Source organism: Sturnus vulgaris, chromosome 1 (assembly GCF_052056855.1).
Source record: "Sturnus vulgaris isolate bStuVul1 chromosome 1, bStuVul1.hap1, whole genome shotgun sequence".
NCBI classification, from domain to species: Eukaryota; Metazoa; Chordata; class Aves; order Passeriformes; family Sturnidae; genus Sturnus; species Sturnus vulgaris.
In genome coordinates, this window is record NC_142243.1 from 149417488 (window position 1) to 149433550 (window position 16063).

General features: G+C 36.1%; 1 protein-coding gene across 1 annotated transcript in view; it reads right to left on the reverse strand.

The window, feature by feature from the left end:
- Window positions 1-16063, reverse strand: part of ZFAT (zinc finger and AT-hook domain containing) — a 76962-nt gene that overhangs the window by 13870 nt on the left and 47029 nt on the right. Inside the window, exons 10-14 of the mRNA XM_014888803.2 lie at window positions 14235-14408; window positions 11152-11240; window positions 8675-8813; window positions 2784-2902; window positions 1266-1392 (exon numbers count right to left, since the gene is read on the reverse strand). Of these exons, the coding sequence (XP_014744289.2) occupies window positions 1266-1392; window positions 2784-2902; window positions 8675-8813; window positions 11152-11240; window positions 14235-14408 (648 nt within the window). The remainder of the gene's footprint in view (window positions 1-1265; window positions 1393-2783; window positions 2903-8674; window positions 8814-11151; window positions 11241-14234; window positions 14409-16063) is intronic.

The window sequence follows — 16063 nt, forward strand, 5'->3', positions numbered from 1 at the left end:
TCATGTAAAGCGGCCTTATATTTGCTTTAATCACTGTCAGAGATAGAAAAGAGATAGCAAATAGAATAAATCTAATTTCCTAACTTAAACTTGTTCAAACTGAGGTTGATACTGTGATAGTAGTCTAGGTCAGATAATTTAATTTCAAATAGAAAGTAGTTATATTTTGTTATTTATGTAAGAAACAAGTGTATCTGAGTAGTTTGCTTGCTTTGGGTTTCTTTTTTTTACTATGAAACTGCCTTCAGACAAGATACTACTGTTTTCATACTAAGAGAGAATATGCTGGAAGAGTATTTGAAGTTGATGATCTAAAAAGAAGATAACTCAAAAAACTATAGCCTCATGCTTAAAATAAAGACTGCTATGTGCAGCACATTCCATGACAATATTTATTTTAATTTAGATATACAGAAGTTTAAGAAAAGTTCTTAAGAAGTTCTCATTTATTCAGAATTTACACTCATTAAGATAATATACAGAAACTGGTAGTAACGTAATTTAATTGCCACATGTTTGGAAAATCCCTAAAAAACTGAGAGTTTTTGACACGTATCTGTATTGTGAACTATTAAGACCATGATGGTAAACAACTGTAAAATGCTGTCTTCTGATAACCAGTGCATTTATTTATATGTATTAAAAAAAACCCCAAAGCACCACAGGAACACCTACTCTATTCTCTGGTGTTTTAACACGCTCAGAAATCTGGGCATTTTTTCTTTTCTGGTTTTTGTTATCTCTCACTTAGCAGACATTATCTAATGCTACTCTTTTCCTCCTCAACCTGATACAGAATAGCTCACTGGTTTTGTGTACCATCAAAATTGAGATTGTTAGTGCTGTCTGGGTAAATGAGCTATTCCATCATGTAACTCCTGCAGTCTTGCTGACCAAAGCCAGAGAGGGAGAAAAATAATAGCCAGAGAATTGCCATTAGATACACACAATCTATTCTGCCAAGATAGCTAATTTCACAGTATATTTAATAATATAGACAGGAAATTCCACACAGCTAATAAGGTGCAAAACAGACAGTGATAAGTATTAATGACTTCAGGATAGAGAAATTAATAATGAATTATAATTTCTCATTTATACCTAAAGAAGATATAACTCCCCAGAAATAAGTTCTGGATGACTTATTTCATAATTTTTTAACAGGAGATCACAGGAGGTCATATACTGCCCAGTACACTTAAAATAATTAGATATTTTGGAAAAAAAGGCATATTTGTGTTCCAACCCAGAGAAAGGTAACTTACTGTTCTCAGAAGTGTATCTGAGGTTCTGTAATGCAGCCACAGCAGCCTGAGTGCCTTGAACATCTTCTCCAGCCTCTGTGATATGGAGATACTGAGTGGATGCTTCTTCAGAAACTTCAGCAGTTAACTTGGAAACAAAACACAGCCAAGGCATGAATAATCTCATTTCAGTGATTTAATAACAATAAGGAATGAGTTTGGACAACAAATACTGTAAAAAAAACTATACTGGGTGAAACAGAATGCAAGAAGAATATTACATGGGAGACAGGATAATCATCCCACAGTGTTCTAGATTCTACTTCAAAAGTCGTCTTAAGGATGCTAAATTATCCTGACCTTATTTTTGTTGCAGTTATCTTAGAAATAACAACAGACTTGCACTGTATCAGGGTTTAGCAAAGACCTTTTGAGCAAAATGAACTTATAACTATAATACCTCAGAATCTTGAAAAAAGGCATAGTTTCAGAAAAGTTATCCTTTCCCTAAACTATGCTTTTTTTCAAGACAAGCTATCAATATATATTCCTGCTCTGATGGGACTCTTTCTTTATAGGCAGTTCAGCAACAGTGACATTCTTGCATCCAGGATGTTCTCTTATTTTTTTAGCTTTGGGCAGTACAGGGGAAGTGTACAGAGAATCATTTGGAATATGGATACAAGACTTTCAAGGGCTACATCTTAAAATGCTTGTCCTGTCTTCTTTGAACAGCTGTCCAAATAGAACCAACTCCAGTGTTTTTCAAGGACTTATCCTTCTGTGTGTGGATACTCAATAACTGTTAGACAACACCTGCAGGTCAGCTCGTCCAAGTCAAGCATTAGATTTGTGATGGGGCCAGACTGAAATGTAGCAGAAGAGGTCTAAAACTATGGGGGTCAGCCAGCTGCAGATGACTCCTGGCTTTTTCCTCTCACTGGACTTCAAAATCAGCCTGCCCAGGCAGGGGAACACACTCCAGTGGCCAACTCTAAGTTTTTAATGCAAGTGTCTAAATCTGTGTTTTTCCCATCGGTTGTGCATCTCCAGACTGAGGCTGAAAACATGGAACAGATCACAGAAGACTTACTCTGCATAAGATTTTAATTTTTTCAGGTGATCAATTAAAAAATTCAATTTTCTAGATTCTAGCCTTCTCTGGCCAAGACATAAACTTTTTTTCTGTAGCTTTGTTCATCTTACAGTTAATATTCAGCATATTAGAAAATGCAGTAAGGTTTTCAATTTCACATTTTTTTACTAAAGCTTTCACCCTTTCTGCTGCAAATAGAGGACTAGAAGCCTAAAATGTTAAAAAAAAAAAAAAAGGCATTTATAAGGTTGTTAACTCTACCATATATTAAAATTTAACAGTTACACAGCAAGGCAAGCATTCAAACGAAGATAAGATCCCATGACCTTCTGATATCATATAAATCAGAACCACATGTTTTTACACTTCTTATTTTTATCCTTACTCTTCTTCCCAGAATTTAAAAAAATCTTAGGGTCAAAGCCATTGTTATTTTGCTTTACCTCCCATTTGGTCTCCCCATCATTCTCCACTAACTTCATTCCATGCTTGTTTTTAAGATGTCTGTTGAACTCCCATTTTGTACCATACACAAAGCTGCAAACAGGGCACTTAATACCACCTACAAGGAAACAGAAATAAATTATTTATTTTAATAAAAATTCTTTTTCAATGCAGTAACATGTTTAATCTGACCCCATCTCAATCAAGTCAGGTAACTGTAAAATATTTTCCTTTAGCCATTTGTCAAACATGAAACGTCAATATTTAATATACACATCAATGGCATTCTTTAGTAATATTTTTAAAATGTGTCTTCTCTAAGACAGGTGTTCTAGTTTTCTCAAGTTTCAAAACAAACATTGTTTCTTTTTTTACCTTAGCAAAGTAAACTAGGAAGAGTTAACAATGTTATATCCTCTTCACCCAAACATCTTTGCTCGAGTTTTATGTTAACGTGCAAACTGTAAATAAAGTTTTCTGTCTACAAAATGATGCATAGCATGAAGTTAGCACAATTTTTAATGTGTGAGTGTGCAGCATTACAGGCAAAAAACTAAGTGTGATGAAATCATGAGAATCCAATTTTTTATACAAGATTAATGAGCATTTATTTACTTCTTTTGCTTATGAAAGTCATTTGGTCAAATGTCAGATCTCATTTGCTTGCAATTATGCAAATAAGTACTTCTCTTTTTTCCTCTCTATTGAGTAAAGAGAACAAGAATAACCTGCACGTGATAAATTGTTGCATTAGGTGACCAGAACTCACTGTAACAAATTGAGTGGCTGAGGATGTGCCTTATGCCACTGCAGGAACTGTGCTACCACACCTCTGACTCCACATCATCAGCATGGCTAAAGATGATTCTCCCCCATCATGTTCAAGGGCACCAAACAGACTCACAGAAGCTGGGTATAAGCCAAGACCTGGCTGCACAGTCCTTGATAAACAAGGCAATCAGAAAAAAAAATTATTTTGATAAAGCAGAATGTAACTACAGACAATCTCCAGGGTATTTCACTGGAACTTATTGTTACTATACTAACCCTCCTCTTTGCTAACTCTTTACCAAACTTCACTGTGAAAGCAGATGGTCAAAATTCCATCTCTAAGCAAAACTGAAGCAGTTTTAGTAAGGGAAACACAAAAATTTCAGATTCCATCAGATTTGATAATATTATCAGTTACAGAAAATGAAATGACTCATTAATTTCGCACCAATCTGTAGTATTAGGAAAAATACACTGCTGTGAAACAGTGAACACTTTTCTGCATTACTTTGATATCAAAACTATTGTAACAACACACCAGGTAAATTAAATCTGCAATTTTTGTCATTATGACTTGAACTAAATAACAAGTAAGAGAAGCATAGAATTCAACTGGTATTTCTAGATAATTATTTAGAATAATGGGTAACATATAGAAAAAGTCAATGACTTGTACATCTTTACTGCTTTCAACAACAAAACTGATGTCTGTAACAAAATACTCCAGGCAGATCTTCCATAGCTACACAACTTTCTTCCACTGACACGTGCTCTTTTTTATTTATTTGCCTTAAATTTCCACAAGATAATTCTCATTTTTGAATAAAGCAAACACATGCTGGCAGCTGTAAAACAGATCCTTGAGCCCACAACTGGATCCTCATGTATGGCCTGCACAAATAGCTGCACAAACTCAAACAAAAATCTGTCTCTCAGACACATAAACAAAATATTTATGGATGGGAGAGAATATCAGTGAGGAGAAAAGAAACAAATTTGGGAAAAATTGTTTGTGACTTGCCCAGCACAAAGCAAATTAAACTAAAAAATAAGCCATCAAATGAGCACATAGACAGGGCCTTGCAGAAAAACTAGTGGGTAGTACACAATATTCTTGCCCCCTTTGCAGAATATATCAAATTCTTATGCTATTTATTTTCCTTTATTACTTTATAATACTAGAATAAATGTCAGATCATAGACTTGTACTTAAACAAAGAAACACACACACCCTGCAAAATCCCAAGCATTTCTCTGATCCTGGGTGATTCCAATTTCTACCACAAGCCCAGAAATTAAATACTGCTGTCTATCCTTGGCAATGCAGTTGCTCCAATGAACACAGTCCCTCTTCTATGAATCATTCATTTATTTATAAGCTCATTCCAGGAATCTTGAGTACAGTCCAGTAGTCTACATTCATATAAATATTTCCAATTAAGTTTACTTGCAGTGCCTGAAATGCAGTCAAAAACCAACTGAGAGTAGAGATGAGTAAGTGTGAGGTAATTCACTCTGGGCTCATTGGGTAACTTAGAACAAGCACAATACAATACAAATAGATATAGACAGCTTTTATTAGGTATTAATCTTTGTTACTTTCCCCTCTCAATTTCTTTTCAAGCCTTTTTGCTGGCTGGTACTCTCTCCTTTTCATCTATAGTCCTTTCATTTCAAAGGATTTGTTTAATATCAGGCCTGAAAGGTCTTCTTCCTTTACATGAATACATGAATAATTTTCCAAAATTGCTTTTCAGATCTATGAATACAGCGAATTGAAACTAAATAGAAGCCAGTCAGACAGCAAGGTGCAACTTCTGGCCCAAGCAGCTCAGAAACACAGAATCATGCAAAGATTTGGGTTGGAAGGGACCTGAAAGATCATCCTGTTCTGACCCCCCTGCCAATTGGCAGGGACAGCTTCCACCACCCCAGGTTGCTCAGGGCCCCATCCAACCTGGCCTTGGACACTTCCAGGCATGGGCCATCCACAATTTACCTGGTTAACTTGTTCCAGTACCTCACAGTAAAGAATTTCTTCCTAACATCTATTACCTTGTATGACACCCAAGTGTCACACATGACAAATATGACCTACTTGTCATACTGCTTAATGTGTCTACAGTAATCTGTTTGTGCTGTGTGAACCAAATACAGAAGGCATTCTGATTTCCAAATCAGGAAAATTTTTATTAACTTCAATAGGATTCATGTTTATCACTTCCAAATGCAAATGTTTCCCACAAGGAACAATTCTTCCCCCAGTGAGATACCAAAACACTGGGAAAATTGATGTTTCTATAACATGATAAGGAATTTCTCGTCTTATTTGGAGCCCAGGTGCAAAATCCATCTGATGCATCACAGAACAGGAAATTGAGTTGGCAAAGGAAGCTGCATGTGGGAAAATTACACCTATTAATACAGCTTTCTTCATTACAGAACCTTAAGAAGAGACACTGACTTCATAGCTCTTACATGGATTTGATGCCTCATTACTTCTCTAAAATGCCTGATTTTTCCACAGGTGAATGTGGAAAACAGGCACAGCATTACTGTCAGCACAGGAAATATAAATGCTGTGTAAGGAGAGGAAGAGAAAGAAGGATGCAGAGTCAGAGATGGAAAGAACAGAATGGGCTGTTTCAGTTGTAAGGGACCTACAAGGACCATCCAGCCCAACTGGCTGACCAATTCAGGGATGGCCAAAAGTAAAAGCTGTTGTTAAGGGCATTGCCCAAATGCCCCTTAAACACTGACAGCCTTCAGGCATTCACCACCTCTCTGGGAAGCCTGTTCCACTCTTTGACCTCCCTCTCAGTAAAGAAACGCTTCCAAATGCCCAGTCTAAATCTCCCAGGCATGATTTTGAACCATTCCAATGTGTTCTATCACTGGATCCCAAGGAGAAGAGCTCAGCACCTCCCTCTCCCCTTCCCCCTCAGGAAGCTGTCAGAGAGCAATGGGGTCACTCCTCAGCCTCCTCCTCTCCAAACCAGACAAGCCCAGAGCCCTCAGGTGCTCCTCACAGGACACGACTTCCAGCCCCATCACCATCTTTGTTACCCTCTGGATGAAGCCATGAACCTTCACATCCTTGCCTGGTGGGTCCCAGCCCTGCACTCAGGGCTCCAGCTCTGAGCACAGCAGGATAATCCTCTCCTTTTTCTGCTGGTCATGCTGTGTTTAATGCACCCCAGGATGGGATTTCCCTCTGGGCTGCCAGGCCTCACTGCTGGCTCCTGGGGAGCTGTTGCCAACCAGATCCCTGTCTGCATCTCCTCTTAGACTAGTGCCAGGCATTACTCCATCCTAGGGGCAGAAGCTGACATTTGAACTTGTTAAAGTTCATCCTCTCCAGTATTCCAATGTGGTGGGAAAAGGATATCCACCACAGAAAAAAGTTAAAGACTTTTTCTCTCTCATCTCACTCCAATGTCTCCATTTTAAGGCTACCCTTGCATCTCAGCAACTTTACAGTTCTTTTGCTTCAGTGGAAAATAATTCTTTTCAAAAGTGCATTTATCTGGCTCCCAAAGGGGAAGGAAAACCTAATCAGCATAAGATTGATTTTCTTTGTTCCAAACATTGCAAATATGATCCCTAATTTATACTAGCAGAATTCATTTTGTCATATCTATTCCTGAGAGTGGCTACAGACAAGGAATTCTTTGCAGTGCTCAGATATTTGTAAAGTTAAACAAAGCTCCCCACAGTGAAGAGTTCTTCCTTCATCTGGGTGACTACAAAATAGAGGCTCTGAGTACTGATCAAACAAATATTAAATATTACTTCCTTAAAACAACTGCAGGTTCCCTATGGACTTGTACTCTCTGTGAAAATAATTGTACAATTATACTATATATTCCTATCCTGTTATATATATTTACTTCTAAAATCATTTGGGTTTTTTTTTTTGACAAAAGTAAACAAAGAAATGTTATATAAAACCAACACAGACTCAGTTTACTTATTGTAGTTATACATTTTCTCCTTACAGAGCAAGTTTAAAGGGAGTGTCTCAGATTGAGTTATCTTTCTCTGTGTCATGATTTCAGTATGTAGCCATGGATTAATGCCTTCAACAGATAAATGTTATGTGTTAGATTAATGATTTGGAAATAGCATTTAGAAATAATGTAACCTTAGAAGAATTACATTTAATTCCTTATCTAATACAACAGCATTATTTTGGTCTCTATTCCTCTTCAACAAAATCAGAAACAGAAGATTCCAAAACATGAAACTGTTGGTAGTTTCTATTAAAAAATAGGGAAAACATTTTCTAAAATTATGAGTAACAAAGAAGAAAACTTAATTCCACCAAGAATTAAAATATTTTCCACATTATTTAATATTTAATCTGGCTTTCTCCTCTTCTTGCTCAATATTCCTCACACCAGGCACTAGAACTGAAGGAGCTTTACACCCAAAAATATACCTGACTGTATAATCAGTTGTTTGCTTTGGTTCATCAACCCAGTGTGTAACAGCAAAACTACTTATGGGAGTCAGACAAATCTTAAATTAGATTGTTAAGATTTCTATTATACTACTAATAAATTCTTGGCTTTCTTACTCCGAACAAGGTGTGCTTCCTTTGCCCATAAACAAGATTCTGAGAATAACAATTCCTAATCTGTTTTACCTGTACTCTCTTTTCTCCCCATATTTTTCTAGTTGGGGAATAATTTGCTGCCATTTACTCTTCAGTCTCCTTCCTTATGTTTGCTCAACCTTACCTCGAGTTCAACCTTGCAGAATTGTCACAGAAATTTATCAGCAGAATGGTAGAAATTTATCTTTCATTTCAACAGACAGTGATACTTGTCTTACAAAAAGAGACAAACAAGTGTAAATGATAAATGTATGCAACAACAAATAGCACAGGCAAGGTCAAACAAAACTTTGGTTCCCACACCCTTAAAAGTCAAGAACAAAGGACACTGAATGAAGGGTAAAATGTGGTCATTTCAGAATTACTAAAAAGGAATAATGATTTATCAAATAACACCAAATAAACTGAAGAACAATACAGCATAAAAGTTTATCTTCATACCAAGTTTGCTTCAGAAAAAAACCCAAAAACAACAACAAATTTTATATGGTGGAGATGTACCTTGTTGGATAAGAGCTTCAGCTGCAGGCTCCCCAGACCCTGCATTGACATACTCTTCATTAGGATGCTTCCTGTTGTAATGCCTCTTCAGGGAACCAGATATATTGCAGGAATAGTGGCAATGTGCACAGCGGAAGGGCTGGGAGAAAAAAGAAAAATGTTGGACTATATTTCCTCACCTCTTCAGGATACAGGTCTAAGCTGCAATGTTTTGATCCCAAGAAACCATTTCTGACTTGGGCGTCTTTCAAGGAAACCCTCGAAAATTCAAAATAAATTGAAGTTGTAACTAAACATTACCTAAATGTGTTACTCTTTATTATATGCAAGACAATATGTATTCTCACTATTATAAGATTATTACCCAGCTTTTGTAATTCAGTACATTGTGTGTTTTTATAATTGATGGTAACAGGTCTGACCATGTGGAGACTCTCTGCTATGAAATGACTCAGTTGCTGTGAGTTTTGGTCTGAAAAAGGGCAGCAAGACAACTAAAATAACTGAAAGCACAACATGATTGTACAGTCAATCTAATTTAACAGGTTTCCTTTCTTTTCCTTTTCTTTCACCTTTCCCTGGAATTTGCATTTCTTTCACCATTTGGTGAGCTGATTTTTGCAACTAAATTAATTCATTTAAAATTGGGAAAACAAGCATTTGAGCCTGAAGTTAACCTTTGATAATAGCTTTCTGACTGAGATATATCATAGTTATAGGAAGCTTGACACAACCATGTCCTGTAAAAGCATGCAGACCTTGACCAAAGTCCTCAGGGAAAAGTCAAGTACCCCAGAATAGGATGGAAAATGCTTCACGCACAGCAGCCCCACCTAAAGCTCCTCAGCAGAAAATGGTTAGTACAGAAATGCTCATCTTGGAGCTGAATTTAAAGCAGGGAAATGTCCACAGTCAGGGTACATTGATTAGAACACTCTCCTAAGCTCACTGCTCATAATCTTCCCTTCAGGCTCCAAACAGCAAAAATAAGGAAGAAAAGTGATGTTCAGGCTCCCTTAACCTTATGGTTCAGAGGATACTGTAACATTCAGCTACTCAATATTTCAGAGATGGGTATTCTCTTTCTATCGTTGAAACTGTCATTTTTTAGAGAAAATAATCCAGACAGACTGCTGTGCTCTTGTAGCACTCACTTGTGCAAGTCACGAGTGTTGCCTGCTATTGAATAGCAGGATTGCAAATTCATGGATCGCGGAAATATGATGGATTAAAGGATCATTAGGTCACATAAGCAGTGACATTTCTCTGAGTCTGATAAGCATGCAAACAACTGTCCTAGAAGGAGGCAAACATTTTTTTAACTCCTTTGAACAAATACTACTGATTGACCTAATCCAGTGTTCAGTTCTCTTGACAATGTCTTGAATTGCCACACTTACGTGTAGGCAGACCCCTAGGTCAGAACCAGCTACATTTCAAGAACTGCACTGTGAGTACATTCATCACTTTAGCCATCGAAAAAGAAAAAAAAAGTATTTTCATTTACAAAAAATACTTTAAAAATTTAAGTCCAGAGCGAAACCACATACTTAAGACAGAAAAATTATTTATTCACAATGTATCATCTCTTTAGATGACTTGTTTTGTCTTCCAAAACTTAAATCTGAAAAGACTGCTTGCCTTACTGCTTTATGGTACTTGTTAAGAATGCTAGCAGTGTACTCTTTATAGAAGTAAAATGATCTATTAGATAATGAAAGATGCTACGTATGAAAACAATATGATGTTTTCAATAAGAAATATGCTCACTGTTAAGATAAAGCCTCACATTAAAATGAACATTTTCATAAATAAAAAATACTGTCTTTTCTGGAAAAGAAACCAGTATAATTCCTATTTACTGAATATAACATTTCACAACACATTACATTAGGACCTATCACACTGAGAATCAATGTGAAATTTAGAAATAAAAACATACTACTGTTCATTAAAATAAACTGTATCTCTAACCTAAATAGTTCGTAGAAACATTAACAATTTTCAAAATTCTTTCCAATGCATGCTTCAGATAAATGGAGTGTTTTAAAATTGATTCTCTTAATTTTCTTGAACCATATGAACTCACCTATAGTACAAGACACTGGAAAATTTCAGGGAAAATTAAGGTGGGCAATGAACACTGATATAGAGCATTTGCTTTCATACTTCCCTAGGACATTTTAAGGTACATATTAGATTCAGTCACTCAAGGACTGACAATCAAACCCAATAAATTTGTTTCATATTGCAACATACAGATATTTTTGTCAAGTAAAACTACTAATTACAAATTGGTCATGAACAAAATAACCCTATCTCAAAAGTCTGAATATACAGTCAAAATTTCCAAATTATTAAAATCTTTGTATACTGTTAATTGTCATCAAACAAGAAAATGTGCCAGTTTTAATATTGTTATCTAAAGTTCCATGTATTTCCTAGTAACTTTAAGCATGATTTATATGTTTTCCTACCTTGAAAGAGACATGCTGTTCCATATGACGTAGGAGCTGTGGTTTCTGGGCAGCTGTATAGTCACATACTGTGCATTTAAACTGCTTTCCTGCAATGGGAATAGGAAATGGAATAATTTTTTCTATTTAAGTTCAGAAAATTACTGATTCTATTTCCTCATAAAGATAAATTCCAAAATACCAAGAATGAACAATGAACAATAGGAGAAGTCTGGCACCTGCCCTGCAAATTTTGGTTAAATAGAGCAAAGAGCAAAATAAGGGAGGAAAAAAGGCTCAGGTGTAATCTTTAAATGATAAACATTAAATACTGTGGATTAAATGCTTTTGGGATAGTCACTTGGGAAAGAAGAAAAAGAATTGTTATGGTGCACTCTAAATGGAAGAAGGAAATCCATTATTTACAACTGCAGGCACAGCTATTTTGCTTTTTGTAAAGCACACTTGGAAATCCTTAAAACACTGATGTTTGAGCATATTCATATGGGTTTAGTTAATTCTTCCCAAGCACTGAATTGCTATGATTCAAATACATTTTCCCCTCGAAGCAGTCTCTCTCAGTAATCTATTTTTCCCTTATGATTTAAATGAACACAATTTCCTTCCTTTTATTCTCTTGGTTTCACACTCTTTTTCTCCTTATTTTGCCTTTAAGATTCTATCAGTCCTGCCACCTCCAGCCAAATTACAAGGTGCATTAAATACAGAAGGACTTGATTCCTGAATTAAACGTGCACAGCTGGCAAATTATATCTGACTGATGTGGAATAAGGATATGCTAAAAACTACTCCAAAAGCAAAAGAACTAAAAGGTAAAGAAGAATAGATAATATTCTGTATTATAACAAAGAGATAGGGTTTCTTTAGATACCAGAGGCTGATGAAAAAGGTAAAAGCATTTTATACTAAGTGTGAAAGTTTCTGTAAAACATGACTAATAAGAACCTTCTGGTATCTAAATAAAATAATGAAAATCAGACTTTCTAGTTTATTTCTAACCACAAACAGTAATGACCCTGGACTACAGAACTGCTTTCTATCATGTCACTCTTGCGAAGTCTGTCTTCTGGAAAAGAATAAATCAGACACAACACTACTTTATATTCCACAACTTAAATTGACCTTGCAGGGCTCTGATATTTGAACAAAAATTGCTTGGATTCATAACTCAGGAAGACAAGACTCATAAAAACAGCTTTCAAATTCACTTATTTGTGAAATAACTGAAGAACACTAGATGTGTGCTGCTAAGAACTTTTTCAGTGCTGCCACTACAGCAAGAGACACTGGGCAAAGAGAAACTGTCACTCAAGAGTCTCAAAGTGCCCTGACAAACCACGTTCCTGGTGACAAATGTCCTCTTATTTTTTGACAGGTAATTCCAAAGGTACTGGGAATTTCCTGGAACAGTTTTGGAAATGTGAAAAGCAAGGCAAGAGATCCTAAGTCTTGGATTTATCTGTACCAGTCAAAAATGGAGGTTCACTAGAAAGGAACACATCATCATGGAATGTTTGCGTTGGAAGGGACCTTAAAGGTCATCTTGTTCCAACCCCCATCCCCCTGTGAAGGGCTGGGACACCTTCCACTAGAACTCACTGGAGTTATTCCAGAAGATGATGAGTTTGAAGGCAGATAAAGAAGACTCCTGGTAATAACAAGGCCTCTAGAGCCAAGGTTTCAGTCTGACCTAGCACTAACTTATAAAAGAACACAATTACTCACAAGGATTTAAATGTTCAAAGATAACTTTACACTTTAAACCCAATCCAGACATGGCAAGATCCTGCTCAACTACAGTGCTATTCTTAACAACATCAAATTTCAAAGCAGTCTCAGATGAATTACAGTAATGACTTACACACATATAGATTTGTAAAAGAAATGTAACTAACACACAGGTGAAAACAAACTTTCATCGCTGAATTTCACTATTTGATCATGCCAGATGGTGAAAACAAAACAGAAAGCTTTTGAAATGAAACCCCAAGAAATAAGTTTTTTACAAGGCCATAGAAAGATACCTTTTTACTTTTCTTTATAGACTGATCATACTTGAAATTTTATTTTCATTCAAATACAACAGCTTGCCTCCTTCTCCTAGCCAGGAATCAGCTGAGGTTTGCATTTGGTAAGTAAAATCTTGATTCTCACATATGAAGTTTAGATGCATGTGCCAGACCTGCTTGTTACTGATCAAGTTATTTCAAAGCACTGGAAAGTACCTTTTGAATAACAAGTGATTTACTACCAATTCTTGCTGTAAAATGTAGCATATTAATGTAAAAGGGACTGTCTCTTTCACTTGAATGCACAGACATAAGCATTAAAATATTTCTGACACAGAGACTTCAAATATATTCTAAAAATGTATCAGAGCATTGTGTGCTTTTTCTGAAGATGTAATTTGAAAAGAAAAAGAATGTAAATTAAATGGTAAATAAAAAGCAAAATGAGGTTTGATATAATTACATGAATAACAAAGATCAAGCTACTAAATCATAATGCAGGTCTGTACAACTTATCCTGCTAAATAATTCACTTCACCATGATAATCACAGAATAATAAAGTATTGTTATGCTCTAAACGTTGATAGATAATGGGATACTCTTCTGGATGTGCATCTTGCTTTTTTCAGTTATCATCACAGAAATATTAAAATTGCAGGGCAAATGAGGTGCTGCATGTGAGACTGTAGAGATTAAGTGCCCAGGTATGCCACTGGTTGATTAAACACCAGGATCCTCATAATATTCTCACAGAATACAATAGTAAGAGACTTGAACACAGAACTACTGACGATTTCAAATTTCTATTGAGATAAACCATATTCTGTAAGAATAAAGAAGGCATACAAAGCCAACACAAGTTTCAGATAAACCTAGTATTTCAGAGACAGCTGTCTGTCTTTCACAGAGATTAATTTCGCAAAGTTTTGAATTATTTCCCAAATGGTGTCTCCTGGGAATAAACAAAACCTGTAAACCACATTTAAGTGTTCAACTGAAAAGCATTTGTTAATAAGGCCTTAGTACAGACTATATTTATTATCCTAAAATAGATTTAATAAATATCCACTTACCATCAGCAGTATGAAGGAGTTTATGGCTCTTCAAAGTGCCTTTTGATTTGAACTTTTTCCCACACATATCACAAAGGTGGGTTTTCTCTGTGCTGTGACGATTCATGTGAGCTTTCAGGTTGCTCTTGCTGCGAGTGGCGTACTCACAGAGGGAACATTTGAAGGGTTTGACACCTAAAATAAAAAAAATATATCATGAAACAACTGGGCTGTGCCTTTCCACGAGGGTGGACACTTTCTTGAAAGAAATTTCAGATCATGTGAGCAACATGGACAAAGAGAAACACTTCAAAATTTGGAGCTTTACACGTAAGAAATTTCATCTATAGCTTCTGTGTAAATGATGCTGAGCTCATGACAGCATCACTTACCTTGCTAAGAGAAAGATGGAGCTCTTTCACAATTTAATATTGCCCTACTGAAGACAGGTACTGAGTTTAGCCAGGAAAATATTGAAATTTGGGCGTTGCTGTGCCTACCCATCATTTAGAAGTAAAGTCCAGACTGCCTACATTGATGCCAAGCTGGTGGACATGCCTCCCTCTGGAAGTCTTCAGGCTCAAATCATTCTCCACTTACTACAGTCAACAATGAGGAAACCTGTTGTAAGGAGGGCTGCTTCATTAGGCAGTTAACATGAAAGCAGAAGTTAAATGTGCAAGCTGTGTTTTATTGTTAATTAGTGTCAGATTTGCTAATGGCTCAGGTGGGTAAAAGCACTTAAAACTTCACTTCCCTCAAACTGTCCAAAGCAGAGAGATAACCAGTGCATCATCTAACAGAAGGTCTATAAGAACAAAGTAAATCCTTCAAAGAAAAGCCGAATAAATCAACTGGCAGAGTAGTTCAACAGTTTCATGAGGGTCTGCACATTTTAGATTGATACTCGTGACCTTAAAATCAGATTTACAATCATGAGGAATTACAGTCTGCTTTAAGCAGACTTGATTGCACACTTTGATTTGGGAAGAAATTTCTATGAACCTCTTTCTCCTGCTAGTTAGATGACATGGGTTCCCGGTTCCAGTCAGAATAAAATAACTCTGTCTACAGAATACACAAGGAATTTCTCTAACCTACATTCTGCCTTACCTAAACTCCTTAATGGAGGAAAGGCCACTGGAGAGGAGCCCTGCTCTGCTACACAGGCAGGAAAGCTCACAGTTAGAGCACTCAAACAAAAATGCTGAACTACCTATATGGGAACACTTTGGAAACAAAATACCAGTTTGAGAGCACCAAATCCCACTATCCCCTTTATGCAGAGGGATGGCTAAAGAACCTAAAATCACAGGCAATCTGTTCCATAGATTACTAACATGGCTAAAGACTATGTAAGCTGTCTTCAACCTTTTATAAAAATACACAGACTGGGTAGACAAAAGATTTTATGTCTAAAGATTTTAAAATCAACGCTCTTTTAATCCATGTGTTGCCATATTACTGGAATTTCTCCGTAAAAAAGTCATAAATATGATGAGCATTATCTTAGGGGATTTTGATCACTGTCTGTGTCTGTGGCATCTAGCTGCCGTGTTTTGCAGGATTTAATTAAAATACTCACAGAATTTATATCTATACATCAAAACAAATGGATTTCCATTGGTTTACAGACAGATTTCCAGACCAAGGATTTTTGGACAAATGTAAAAGGAGCAGCAGAGACTCATAAGAAGATACAGAAAAATTACTTGTTTTAAAATACTGAGCATGTATTTAATTCACTCCTCCTTACTCACATAGAATACTTTATAGATGTTTATGAATGAGTTTAGGAAAAAAAAATATTAATTCATCCGAATTGTATTAATTTTTATGAAACATTTAAA